Source organism: Rhinoraja longicauda, chromosome 21, assembly GCF_053455715.1.
Source record: "Rhinoraja longicauda isolate Sanriku21f chromosome 21, sRhiLon1.1, whole genome shotgun sequence".
NCBI classification, from domain to species: Eukaryota; Metazoa; Chordata; class Chondrichthyes; order Rajiformes; family Arhynchobatidae; genus Rhinoraja; species Rhinoraja longicauda.
The window spans coordinates 35,561,526-35,576,182 of record NC_135973.1 but is presented as its reverse complement, the minus strand read 5'-3'; the positions used below and the strand labels follow the sequence as shown (position 1 = coordinate 35,576,182).

At 41.1% G+C, this 14,657-nt stretch overlaps 1 protein-coding gene across 2 annotated transcripts in view; it reads left to right on the top strand.

Moving 5' to 3' along the window:
• The window catches only part of pdxdc1 (pyridoxal-dependent decarboxylase domain containing 1), a 65,414-nt gene that overhangs the window by 27,888 nt on the left and 22,869 nt on the right, over positions 1-14,657 (top strand). For both annotated transcript variants that reach the window (XM_078418328.1, XM_078418327.1), the window contains exons 10-13: positions 914-962; positions 1,274-1,375; positions 1,642-1,767; positions 12,771-12,821. In XM_078418328.1, coding sequence (XP_078274454.1) covers positions 914-962; positions 1,274-1,375; positions 1,642-1,767; positions 12,771-12,821 — 328 coding nt within the window. The remainder of the gene's footprint in view (positions 1-913; positions 963-1,273; positions 1,376-1,641; positions 1,768-12,770; positions 12,822-14,657) is intronic.

Here is a 14,657-nt window from a genome sequence, read left to right as displayed (position 1 = left end):
ACACCCAACAAGGTGAACATCCCCTTTATATTTCTCAGCTCCACCCATAGAGCCTCACTGGACTACTCCCGTGACATTCTCCTTGATCAATAAACCGACCACCCCTCCTCTTCTACTCCCATCTTTATCTCTCCTGTAGCACCTGTACACTGGAGCATTATGCTGCCAGTTTTGTTCTTCTCTCAGCCAAGTTTTCATTACGGCTATTACATCCCAGTTGCACGTACCTATCAGTGCCCTGAGTGTATCTGCCTTGCCATCAGGCCTCTTACATTAAAGTAGATGCAATTCAATCCAACAATCCTTCCGAGCTCCTGCCTATTTCTGTCCACTGAACTTTCTTTCATCTTGTGTGTTTTATTCAGTGTGTTTCAGTTTTGCCGGTAATGCATTGCGTAATCTATATACTAAAACTCTCGTTTGTTATCTTGTTTGTGACTGAACTTCAGCCAAAACGGTACAGGATAGCGCGACAATTTTAGGCCCACCTTACTCACCATTGTTACTTTAGTGATAATCCAAACAGTTTTATTGAAATCGGTGTTATATTTTTAAAGTTATTCACATTTTTAAGTTTAAAAGGGGGGGAGGGGGAAGGGAGGGAAGGGGGGGTGGGGGAGAAGGGAGAGGGGAGGGGGGGGTTGAGGAGAGAGGGGAGGGAGGGAGGACAGGGTGCTGCACCAATGCGGGAGAGGTTTGGGCCCAACGGGTCCACTTGGTCTAGTATTTTATAAAACTCCTTTCAGAAGTCCACAAACACCAATCAGATTCCCTTCATCACCCTTTTGTTATCTGATCAGGGAAATCAAATTGGGCTGGTTCTATAACATTTACAAGTTTGTATAGTAATCTTTTTCCAACGTTTTTCACTAGTCTGGTGCGTAGCTAAAATCACTTTTGTTTTGTATTGCAGTGTTAATTTGGCCACATTGACACTTGGTTATGTTTCATCATCTGTACTGGTTAGTATCATTTTCAGTTTGTGATCTACATCTAGGTTAATGCAATTTCAAAGAGCATTTGATCTCCGAAGGCATTTTAGAATTTCAATTAGTTCTGATAAATGGAAAAGTACTGGTTCCAAAACAATGTATTATGGGACCAAGTGCTGTGTTGTTTTCAGAAAGCTTTGAGAACAAACCTTGTTTTCAATATAGAAATTAATCCTCAGAATATGACTTTACCTTTTGTATGGGTTTCATTAGGATTTATTATTTAAATTCATTGAACATTGTATAAGAATGTGTTCAGTGCAGTTTTCAACTCTTTCTAGGCTGCAACTAAATGTGACAGCATGACCTTGACTTTAGGACCTTGGTTGGGCCTCGCAGCTGTGCCTGCAGTGACATTATATAGACACGAGGATCCTTCGCTGGTGAGTGAATATTTCAAGAAGAATGTGTAAAGAAGTTAAGAATTTACATATGCAAATAGGTTCCTATTCTGTAATAATGAGTAACTTTGAATTTATTGACCTAAACAATTATTTGTGTCAAATGTTTGACTTAAAAATCCAGAAAAAATATCCATAATGCTATTACAAAAAATATAATTTGAAAATAAACTATTAGCCTACCAATTCAGAAGATTATCCAAAAGCTTTTGAAATCTAAAATATGTCCTGTGCTTTGATTATTTTAGTCTCTAGCTGCGGGCCTCACCACAAGTCAGCCAGTTGAGAAACTTCGAGCTTTGCCTCTCTGGCTCTCTCTGCAATACTTGGGACATGATGGGATAGTTGACAGAATCAAGTATGCTTCACAGCTGGTAAGTGTTAACATCTTTCAGCCTGATTCCTACTCATTTTGTCAATGAGAGAAACATCGATAAGTGGTGCTTCAAATCTGATTTAAGTGAATAATAATCCTCATTGAACGCATGATCTTTTGGATGACACCGATTTGAGCTTGAAATTAATAAGTCAGGCAGACTTTGATAGTATTTGTGAGAGGAATCATTGAGAAGGTAAAAATAGTACTTTGATCAGATATTCTGTGCAATCATTTGATGTGCTATTTCAACTACAGGTATCAATGGCTTTCCCATTTCCCTTAAATCCACTAGTATTCAAAAATCTATTGATCTCACTTTGGCCTGGAAAATTGCAAAGATTCAATCTTGTAAATTAAGAAGTTTCTCCTTAACAATAGACAATAGGTGCAGGAGTAGGCCATTCGGCCCTTCGAGCCAGCATCGCCATTCAATGTAATCATGGCTGATCATTCTCAATCAGTACCCCGTTCCTGCTTTCTCCCCATCTGCCATGCATTCGCCCACTCACCGTGGGCTGCGGAAGAATTGCTGCCTTACAGCGCCAGAGACCCGGGTTTGATCCTGACTATGGGTGCTGTCTGTACAGAGTTTGTATGTTGTCCCTGTGACCTGAGTGAGTTTTCTCCGAGATCTTCGGTGTCCTCCCACACTCCAAAGACGTACAGACATGTCGGTTAGTTGGCTTGCTGTAAATGGAAATTGTCCCTAGTCTGTAGGGTAGTGTTAGTGTGCGGGGATCGCTGGTCAGTGCAGACTCGGTGGGCCGGAGCTTGTTTCCGCACTGTACCTCTAAATTAAACTAAATATGTGAAAGGAATACAAACAAGGCAGACAGAATATTATTAGGAGAAAATATTGTTTTAGTCTCCTTAAGGAAAAATGTTCTTGTCTTCATTGCATTTCCTATTAAGGCAAGACTTATTTTTGGGAGCATGGGATTTCCCCAAGATGATATATTAAATAGACTTGGGCAGTTTTCGCCAGAGATTAAAAGAATGAAGGGAGAATTAATCAAAATATTAAATTCCTAGGGTGCCCGACAGGGATGCTGGGAGAGTTTAGAATCAAGCAGTATCAGATTACGAGATCTGCCATTTTCTACTATGTCAGAAAGCCTTTGACAAGGTCCCACATAGGAGATTGGTGGGCAAAATTAGAGCACATGGTATTGGAGGTAGGGTACTGACATGGATAAAAAGTTGGTTGACAGACAGAAAGCAAAGAGTGGGGATAAATGGGTCCCTTTCAGAATGGCAGGCAGTGACTAGTGGGGTATCGCAAGGCTCGGTGTTGGGACCGCAGCTATTTACAATATACATCAATGACTTGGATGAAGGGATTAAAAGTACCATTAGCAAATTTGCAGATGATACAAAGCTGGGTGGCAGTGTGAACTGTGAGGAAGATGCTATGAGGTTGCAGGGTGACTTGGACAGGTTGTGTGAGTGGGCGGATGCTTGGCAGATGCAGTTTAATGTGGATAAGTGTGAGGTTATCCACTTTGGTGGTAAGAATAGGAAGGCAGAGTATTATCTGAATGGTGTCAAGTTAGGAACAGGGGACGTACAATGAGATCTGGGTGTCCTAGTGCATCAGTCACTGAAAGGAAGCATGCAGGTACAGCAGGCAGTGAAGAAAGCCAATGGAATGTTGGCCTTCATAACAAGAGTAGTTGAGTATAGGAGCAAAGAGGTCCTTCTGCAGTTGTACAGGGCCCTAGTGAGACCGCACCTGGAGTACTGTGTGCAGTTTTGGTCTCCAAATTTGAGGAAGGATATTCTTGCTATTGAGGGCGTGCAGCGTAGGTTTACTAGGTTAACTCCCGGAATGGCAGGACTATCATATGTTGAAAGACTGGAGCGACTAGGCTTGTATACAATGGAATTTAGAAGGATGAGAGGAGATCTTATCGAAACGTATAAGATTATTAAGGGGTTGGACACATTAGAGGCAGGAAACATGTTCCCAATGTTGGGGGAGTCCAGAACAAGGGGCCACAGTTTAAGAATATGGGGTAGGCCATTTAGAACTGAGATGAGGAAAAACATTTTCAGTCAGACAGTTGTGAACCTGTGGAATTCTCTGCCTCAGAAGGCAGTGGAGGCCAATTCTCTGAATGCATTCAAGAGAGAGCTAGATAGAGCTCTTAAGGATAGCGGAGTCATGGGGTATGGGGAGAAGGCAGGAACGGGGTACTGATTGAGAATGATCAGCCATGATCACATTGAATGGCGGTGCTGGCTCGAAGGGCCTAATGGCCTCCTCCTGCACCTATTGTCTATTGTCTTATACTGCCCGTTATTTTCCAGCTTCTTCTTGAAGCCACTTCCCCTTCCGAACATGTTTTGTGTCATCAGTAAAGTTGAAGCTCTCACAGAGATGGGTAAGGCCCAAGCACAGTTTATTGTAGTCCCCCACTAGTTGCAGCGTGCTGTGCAGAAAGTAATGAGTATATTCCTTCTAATTTCTGTCATTACTCTCTGTTCATGGTAATAGATTATCTCCTCCCTTTCCCTATAATCCCAAGAACCATTTTCTTGGTTTAATAATGTTTTGGCACTCTGAAAACTTACTGAAAATCTAAACGCATAAAATTCACTTTTTGAAGGTAGGTGAAGGTTACAATGACAGGGATCTCTGTCCTCAAATAGGCTTCACCTAGCTATTAAATTATTGGACTATTTCACGTTTATGTCTGTCCATCATTGTAGGACTATCAAAGAATTTAAGCGCAAATGAGAATATTAGAAGAATATTAAAATATTAGGCCTGCATAGAGTGGATGTGGAGGGGATGTTTTTTCACTAGTGGGGGGACCAGAAGCCATAGCCTCGGAATTAAAGGATGTTCCTTTAGTATGGAGATGAGGAGGAATTTCTTTAGTCAGAGGATGGTGAATCTGTGGAATTCATTGCCACAGAAAGCTATGGAGGCCAATGGATATTTTAAAGGCAGAAATAAATAGATTCTTGATTGGTATGGGTGTCGGGGGTTATGGGGAGAAGGCAGGAGATTGGGGTCAGGAGGGAGAGATAGATCAGCCGTGATTGAATGACGACAGAGTGGACTTGATGGGCCAAATGGCCTAATTCTGCTCCTATCACTCATGAACATGTGCATTAAGTGCATGTGTAAATGGATAGATTTTGGATTATGTGTGTATGACAGACAGCCGAATTATAAACATCATAGACATAGGCCAGAAGGAGATGATGGTGAAACAATCAAATGATTACTGAGGTTCACTTGTCAATACAGGAAGAATAAAATGAATACCTACGATCCTAAATTATGAAGAGAGAATGATCCTAGATATTATGATACTTAATATTATATATTATGTCTTTTTTATATTTTTGTGCCAGATAATAAAAACTAGAGGAGGCATAATTGGAGGAGGAATTGCACTTGCAATTCCTGAAGGAAATGTGAAATCAAGAATAAAAATTCTTGAAGTGAGTGTGAGACTTTGGATTGAAAGCAGCAACACTAGTAAACTGCTGTGTCACATAAACAAAATGTTTGGCTCCCTGCACAGTGGGGTTGGAGGAGCTAAGAGGGCGGGTAGGAACATTGAAGAGTGGAGCAGATGCCTTGAGACCATTCTATTTGGAATGTTGTAAGGAGAAAAGGGATTCTTCATGACACCCAGTCACGAGTGTTGTGAATTGCAGAGGACAAAGGTAATCCTATTGGTTCAGGGAGTGGGGGGGAGGGATGAGGGATAAAGTTTAGGAAAAGAAACAGATGCAATTGCACACCCCATCAATTGTAATTTGAGAAAAGAATGTCCCAATTTGACATCTCTTGTCGTGGGAAACCTCAACATAAGCTGGAAGAACAGTAACTCATTGTCTAACTCATAGTAACAGTAAAGCATAGTCATTTTTAATTCCATATTAACTGCATTCCTAAGTAATTTAGTGATTAAGTCTCCATTCAGAAATTGCCACCTTGCTTTAGTCATTTTGTATCTCCTCTATTCCACACTTTCCCATCCTGGTCTTATTTTGCCCAGCCTTCCTATCCCCCTTTTCTACATTTTAATCTTGTTTTTTTTAAAGAAGAAATCTTAACGTAAAACATTAACTCAAATGCTGCTTGACCTGTTGAGTATTCCTAGCATTTTAGAAACATAGAAACATAGGCATAGAAAATAGGTGCAGGAGGAGGCCATTCGGCCCTTCGAGCCAGCACCGCCATTCAGTGTGATTGTCTACAATCAATAACCCGTGCCTGCCTTCTCTCCGTATCCCTTGATTCCACTAGCCCCTAGAGCTCTAACTCTCTCTTAAATCCATCCAGTGATTTGGCTTCCACTGCCCTCTGTGGCAGAGAATTCCACAAATTCACAACTCTGGGTGAAAAAGTTTCTTCTCACCTCAGTTTTAAATGGCCTCCCCTTTATTCTAAGACTGGCCCCTGGTTCTGGACTCGCCCAACATTCGGAACATTTTTCCTGCATCTAGCTTGTCCAGTCCTTTTATAATGTTATATGTTTCTATAAGATCCCCTCTCATCCTTCTAAACTCCAGTGAATACAAGCCTAGTCTTTTCAATCTTTCCTCATATGACAGTCCCGCCATCCCAGGGATCAATCTCGTGAACCTACGCTGCACTGCCTCAATTACAAGGATGTCCTTCCTCAAATTAAGAGACCAAAACTGTACATAATACTCCAGATGTGGTCTTACCAGGGCCCTATACAACTGCAGAAGAACCTCTTTACTCCTATACTGAAATCCTCTTGTTATGAAGGCCAACATGCCCTTAGCTTTCTTCACTACCTGCACGCCAACTTTCAGTGACTGGTGTACAAGGACACCCAGGTCTCGCTGCACCTCCCCCTTACCTAACCTAACACCATTGAGATAATAATCTGCCTCCTTGTTTTTGCCGCCAAAGTGGATAACCTCACATTTATCTATATTATACTGCATCTGCCACGCATCTGCCCACTCACTCAACCTGTCCAGGTCACCCTGCAACCTCCTAACATCCTCTTCGCAGTTCACACTGCCACCCAGCTTTGTGTCATCCGCAAATTTGCTAGTGTTGCTTCTAATTACCTCTTCAAAATCATTAATATATATGGTAAATAGTTGCGGCCCCAACACTGAGCCTTGCGGCACTCCACTCGCCACTGCCTGCCATTCTGAAAAGGACCCGTTTACTCCTACTCTTTGCTTCCTGTCTGCTAACCAATTTTCTATCCATGTCATTTTGTATGCCTTCCTACTAGCCTTTTTCAGTCCATGCATAAGGGAACCCGGATCCCTCTGCTCAGAGCTTCCTAATCTTTCACAATTTAGCTAACATACTTTTATCCTGACAAAGGTGAACAGTTTTACATTTCCCCCAATTATGTTCTATCTGCCAGATATTTGCCCATCAATTTGTCTTACTCGCTGTTTTGCTCCCTGTGCAATCTTCATATCTTTCTTACCTTTGTGTGTCATCACCAAATATAATGATCATATTTACAGTATTTTCATTCCAAGTTGTGTAAAGCTGAGTTCCAGCATAGCACTCATTACACCTTGTCAGACAAAAAAAAAGATTAATTTATGCCTACCTTTCTTTCCCAATAATGAGCTAATCTTCCAATTCAATCTTTTAGGTTTCATTTCATATTGTTGGTATCAGTAGGTAACTTCCTTTTAATACTGGATAACAGGTTCAGGAAATGTATTTTTTAAACCATTCTTCAAAAAGCAGTTTGAAGTTTGTTTGTAACGAGGCATTCAGCAGAAAAGATTAGCTCATTTATTTAATGTCAAATTCGGTTGACTCTACTCCAATACTAGTTGGTGAAGTAATATTGCTCTGTCCATGGACAGTGCAGAGTCAATTTTAGGCATCCTTTCAAAGTCCTTTTTTAGTAAACAAGGATACAGCAACATGGCATGGTAACCCATGTTGGGTGTTCATTGGGACGAATGGGAGAATCACATTCCATTCTTCAGCAACCTGATTCCTTTAACACCACATCTTATCTGGCAGTAATTCTGGCTCCTTTCTGTTTGTGGATGGGTGAGGAATATCTCGCCATTTTTATTGTAACTCACTCCTGATTACATTCCAGAATTATAAAAAGCATTGCACTGACGTTTTTCAATTACACCTACGCATTAAACATATTTGCAGCGATTCTTTTTGAAATTCTAACCACCTGGGTGTACCCATTGTGGATGAGGGTGGGGAGTGATAATTGCAGTCTCAAAGGTCAGTTTTGGGAACTGTGTACTGATTTAAAATAATGTCTACAAATCGGAAGCTCAAAGCAAAGCTTACAAACATCATCAATTTTGGGAAGGGAAGAATCAAATCTGAAGAGAATACCAAAGAAGAACAATTTTTTTCAGAAAAAAAGGTATAATTGACAGATAAAATGTGGCAGGCTTTTTATCTTCATTACTCATCAGGAAGGCTGTCTCCGTCCTAGGGGCAGAGTTGGATTCATGGGAGGTGGTCTTGGAGGGGAGCATGCTCCTTCAATCTGTGGAGCATCTTAGACAATACAGCTCACCCCATCCATGACATGCAGGTCAACCTGAGGGGTACCTTCAGCAACAGACTGGTTCCACAAAGATGCAGTACAGAACGCCACAGGAGATCCTTCTTCCCTGTGGCAATCAAACTGTTACAACTCCTCCCCCTTCTGTCGTGGGGTAGACTGACTCCCCTTCCCCACCCAATCTTTGCACATCCCCAATCCTTTCCACTCCTCCCTTTAATTACATGTTTCATGTGCCTTGTGTTTTATGACTGTTGGCAGATCAATTTCCTTCCTGGGATAAATAAAGTTCTATTGTTTCATAGTAGAGAAAAATGTTGAAGCAGTGAATAGTGAAATAAGGAGATGTCGAGGAATAATGAATATCAGGTTTAATGAGTACTATCTGTTATGGAATACTAATCAAAGCAAATTGTAATTAGCCAAAATAATGCCATAAATTGAAGCAAATTGCACAGTGATCAGGTAAATCCTTGAATATCATGTTCAGTTTTTTGTCTTTGAAGCGCAAGCGTGAAAGCCCTTGGTGGCCAGGCAGAGGAATTACTTAGCTAATCCATATACGGGAGACGCTTGAAAGGAAGAAGTACAAATTTGCCCCTAGCAGCGTCAAGAAAATAATACAATGTGTAAGTTGGCAGGCAAGGTGGAAAAAGATCATTGTGGAACAAAAAAAAGACATGAACATTGAATTCTCCATTTTAGTTAACTACAATACCCCCACCTCTTCCCCCACCCCTCTCCCTCGTGCCCATCCCTGGACATGGATTTCTCCCCTTCCACCTATATTCCTTTCTCTAACATTTCCGTCACCTCCGATGTGTTCCCACCACAAGTCACATCTTCCTATCCCCACCCATTCCTGCCTTCCACAGTCAGCTCCCTCCGCAACACCTTGGTTCACTCATCCCTTCCCACCCAAACCATCCCCTCCCTAGGTACAACTGCAGGAGATGTTGTCATTGTACCTCTTATCATATCATATATATACAGCCGGAAACAGGCCTTTTCGGCCCTCCAAGTCCGTGCCGCCCAGTGATCCCCGCACATTAACACTATCCTACACCCACTAGGGACAATTTTTTTAAAACATTTTACCCAGCCAATTAACCTACATACCTGTACATCTTTGGAGTGTGGGAGGAAACCGAAGATCTCGGAGAAAACCCACGCAGGTCACGGGGAGAACGTACAAACTCCTTACAGTGCAGCACCCGTAGTCAGGATCGAACCTGAGTCTCCGGTGCTGCATTCGCTGTAAAGCAGCAACTCTACCGCTGCGCTACCGTGCCGCCCTCACATCTTCCCTCACATCCATCAAGGGACTCAGGTGAGATCCTTCCAGGTGAGACAGAAATTCACGCGCACCTCCTCTAACCTCATTTACTGCATCCTGTGTTCCCGTTGTGGCCTCCTGTACATCGGCGAGACCAAATGTAGACTCAGCGGCTGTTTTGCTGAACACTTGTGCTCGGTTAGCGAAGGCCTACTGGATCTCCTGGTTGCTATCCATTTTAAATCCTCCTCTCATTCCCATACTGACGTTTCTGTCCTGGGCCACCTCCATTACAAGTGAGGCCACACGCAAACCAGAGGAACAGCACCCCATATTCCACTTGGATAGCTTACAACTCAACAGTACTTGAATTCCCCAATTTTAGGTAACTACCAAACACTCCCTACCCCCTCCCCTATGACCTGGATTTTTATCTCCTTCTCCCCTCCCCTTGCACTCACATTCCTTCACCAAGGAGAAGGACGTTATGGACAACGATATCAGTGTGAAGAATATAACCCAATGGTTGCTAAGGCAGTTTGAGATTGAGAAAGAGGTTGGTGCTGAGGCCCTTGAAGAGCATCAAGATGGATAAGGTATGTAGGATAATTGGCTGGGTAAATGTAAAAATTGTCCCTAGTGGGTGTAGGATAGTGTTAATGTACGGAGATCGCTGGGCGGCACGGACTTGGTGGGCCGAAAAGGCCTGTTTCCGGCTGTATATATATGATATGATATGATAAGATCTGATGGGATCTATCCCAGGTTATTGATGGAGGTAGGAGGAGATTGTGGGGTCCTTGTCGAGGGTCTTTGTTTCTTCTCTAGCCATAGGCAAAGTCCCAGAGGACTAGAGAGTTGCCAATGTTGTTCCTTTGTTTAAGGGAAGTAAAGAGAATTCAGCAACCATAGGTTGGTGAGCCTCATGTCAGACATAGGGAAACTATTGGAGTGAATTTTTTGAGGTAGGATTTACTCCCATTTGGAAGAGAATGGGATAATTAGAGATGCCAGCATGGTAGGTAATTCGTGACTCACTAACTTGATTGAGTTTTTTGAGGAGGTGACGAAGGAGATTGATGAAGGTAAGACAGTGGATATTGTTTACATGGATTTTAATCAATCATTTGATAAGGTCTCTCATAGTAAGCTGATCCAGAAGAGTAAGATGTATGGGATTCACAATGACTTGGTTGTATGGGTTCATAACTGGCTTATTCATAGAGGACAGAGGGTTGTGGAAGGTAGATATTCTGGATGGAGGTCTGGCCAGTGGAGTTCCGCAGGGATATGTGCTGGGACCTCTACTTTTTATGAGTTGGTGAGTATTGCAGATGACACCAAAACTGGAGGAGTTACAGACAATGAGGAAGGCTGTCAAAAGGTACAGCCGGATACAGATCAGTTGCAGAAATGGATAGATGGAGTTTAGCCTGAGCAAGTGTGAGTTGTTATACTTTGGGAGGTTGAATTTAAGGAGAGAGTATACAGTTAATGGAAAGACCCTTAACAGCATTGACATGCAGAGGGATCTTGGAGTCCAAGATTATAGTTCACTAAAGGTGGCCGCACATGTAGATCGGGTGGTAGAGAAAGCATGTGGTATGCTTGCCTTCTTTGCTAGGGGCATTGAATATAACAGTCAGAAAGTCATGATGCAGCTCTATAGGCTGCATTCTTGAGTGCAGTTCTGGCCAACTCATTACAGGACAGATGGGGAAGCTTTGGAGAGGCTGTAGAGGAGGTTTACCAGAATGCTGCTTGGAACAAAAGGTTTCAGCTGCTGGGGGAAATTGGATAGACTTGGATTGTTTTTTCTGGAACATCGGAGGTTGGGGGAAGACTTGATATAAGTATATAAAATTATGAGAGGCATAGATGGGGTAGACAGCCAAAATCTTTTTCCCCAGGGAGAAAATGTCCAACATGAGGTGAGAGCAGGAAAGTTTAATGGGAAATGCTGGACAAATGTTGGGGGCCTGGAACGCGTTGCCAAGAGTGGTGGATCCAGATACGATAGTGGTGTTTAAGAGGCTTTTAGATAGGCACATGGAAGGGCAAGAAATTGAGGGATATGGATCGTGTGCAGGCAGTTGGGGTCAGTTTAACTACACATCATGTTCAGTACAAACATTGTGGGTAAAGATTCCATTCCTGGGCTGTTCTGTGCTATGTTGCCCTCTCTCCCCCCCCCCCCCTCCCCCTCATCTCCCTACAATCAGACTGACAAAGGGTCCCGATGCAAAATGTCACCTATCCATGTTCCAGAGATGCTGCCTGACCCGCTAAGTTACTCCAGCACTCTGTGTCTATATTTTGCAGCTCCTTGTTTCTAATTGTGGAACCACCAGATTAGTTGAAGTTAGTTAGGCAAAGGAACAGGCACAAAAAGCAACGGGCAAACTTTAATGGTTGAATGGTATTTTACTGTCGCATGTACCGAAGTACAGTGAAATTATTTTTTGCATATAGTTCAGTACAAGCATTACTATACATAAGCACATCCTGGGTATTATACAAGTGTATAGAAATAGTACATTGAGAAAGTATACACGAGTCGCCAGGTTTGGCGTCATTTTCAAGTCCCAGTAGTTGTGGGTGTCGAGTTCTTAACCTGGCCATGAAGGCCCGACGTCCTGGTGACGTTGTATGGTCAACCAGGTCAAGCATGGTCATCGGTGTCCTCCTCTGCTCCGTGCAACTGTAGGTCACATCTGGGCCACGCACTCGGCCTCTAGGAGTGACGCCGATCCTGCCGATTTAGGAGTTGTATCCAGATTTTCCTCTTCCTCAGAATGCAATGGAAATGAGGATACAGGGAATGGAAACATTTAAATTATGTGATGTTATTATCTTTTGTTCTGATAGATAATCTCAGTTGGGCCAGACGGCCATCTTGTGATAGTAATTTTGTTGTGTGCTTGTGTACAATGAGGAACCTGCTTCCTATTTTGGTCAGGGCCACATTCTTAACAGCAAGTAGAGAGCTTATGATTTTGTTTTTTGCTCCATTGTCTTGAAGATGTGTTTTTATTTAATACTGTTGGATTGGATTCTGTCTGGTTCACACATTTTAATAGTTTGTCAACATCCACAATAAAGACGAACGAGGCATTGAACAATGTTTCCGTTATATAAAGTAATAAACTTTGTTGGTAAAATCGGAGAGAAATAAAACCGGTAACAATCGCTTTTTTTTTTCAGAGCCAAAGGCTGCTGGAAAACTTAAAACAAATAAGTTTCATCAGAACCTCAGTATGTATTGTACTTTTATTTTTCTGGCTTTGTTGATTTGATTCAGTAATAGTGCTATTGCAGCATTCGTAGCATAAACAGTTGGATTAACATCCCGCGGGATAACAGTAATACTTTAAATGCTTATTTCTAGTTAATTAGAATTTATACCAGTTGCTATTGATAAAGATCAAATTAATTCTGAACCAATTTTCTGCATGTACTCTTGAAATAACATTTGTTTTAAGAAAGCACTTTTCCAAGGTGTTATGTCAATTCAATGTAACTGCCCAATTAATGGCGGGCAGGAAAAAAGTTATCTTTAAATGCATAGATTCTTTCAGTATTAGCTTTGCACTCAGTATTTCCTTGCACCTATCTTTATTTGATTCAGGTTGAAGATATTGGGTTAATTAACAATTGCTTAATTGAAATTTCAAATATGAAATTGGTAATAAAATAGCTTCAAATTTGCTGAGTGAATCTCAAAACACCATTTCTGCAATATTGCCAAGGAAACTTGGTGCATGCTAGTATGTTAGCGCCGTAATTATTATCTTGCTAAATGCTTTGCGAACAAAATGCATGAATGTGCTGCTTTTAATGTTTTATACTTTAAGATTTGTGGATATGGTTTTAGTCTTCAGTCTAAACATTATTTTTTCTGCAGTTTGGAAGAAGTTTATTTTAAAGTTATGTTTAAAATAAACTTAAATGCTACTTGTCAACAGAAGGAAATTTCCTTACAAGAAGGAAATTTCTCATCTTTCTCCTTTTTAAGTTGATTGAGGCTACAATGATCAACTTCAAAAAATAGATATATATTCCTCGTGTATATTTAAAATGAAAGTGTTGTATAATATATTTAAATTCTATTGTAAACATGAAAGGAAAATACTTGTCATCAATCTCTGGGTACATTTTTCATGACGAACTGCAACAATCACATGCCTTTAAAATTACATATTATACTAAAAAATAGCCAAAAGCAGACATTTATTGACACTGATCCCAAGGAGGTGATATTAGAAAAGGCACATTAAAAGATTGATCAAAGAGAAAATTATTAAGGAAAGAGAAATTTAAGTATGAAATTCCAGGGGATTGGATCTTGGCAAGCTATCGGTTTTAGCTTGAGGTTTAGAAAATGATTCAAATAGTGGAAATCAATGTCCACATGAGGAAAATATGGTGTGTGGAAGTTACAGTGAGGTCTAGGGCAAGGCTACATTGAATTATAATGACCAGTAAAATCAGCACATTTAGATTTGGACTATTATTGTCGCCTGTGCTGAAGTATAGTGAAAATTTTTGTTTTGTGTGCTATCCAAATAGATCAGATTGTATGCATAAATACAATCAAGTCAAACTCAAGTTCATAAGTTAGAGCAATTGGGAAGATATAGCCTGCAGAATATATTTCTCAGCATTGTAGCGCATCATAGTTGTAGACTATATCCAATGTTCACAGTGGTGTAGAGGTGTATCTGACAGAACCCTGGGTTATGGAAGGAGTGTTCAGAAACCTGATAACAGGAGAAGGAACTGTTCCTGAGTCTGATGGTGCATACTTTCAAGCTTTCTTGTCTACTTGTGTCCCAATGTTTGTAATGGGTGCTACAGAACAGCAGTAAATGAGACTTGGAAAGCCATTGCATGTCTAGGTTTTATTCTAGTGAAATGACTATTTGCTGAAGAGAATTAGCTGTTTTTTTAAGAAAGTACTCTGGGTACAATATATAGGCTTTTAGTTAATACACAACCGTAGATGTCAAAAAGCATTGTATTTATTTGGCGACAGATCATGCATTCAGATATAATCATAAAAATAGTTTGTGAATAATTTTCTAATTTATA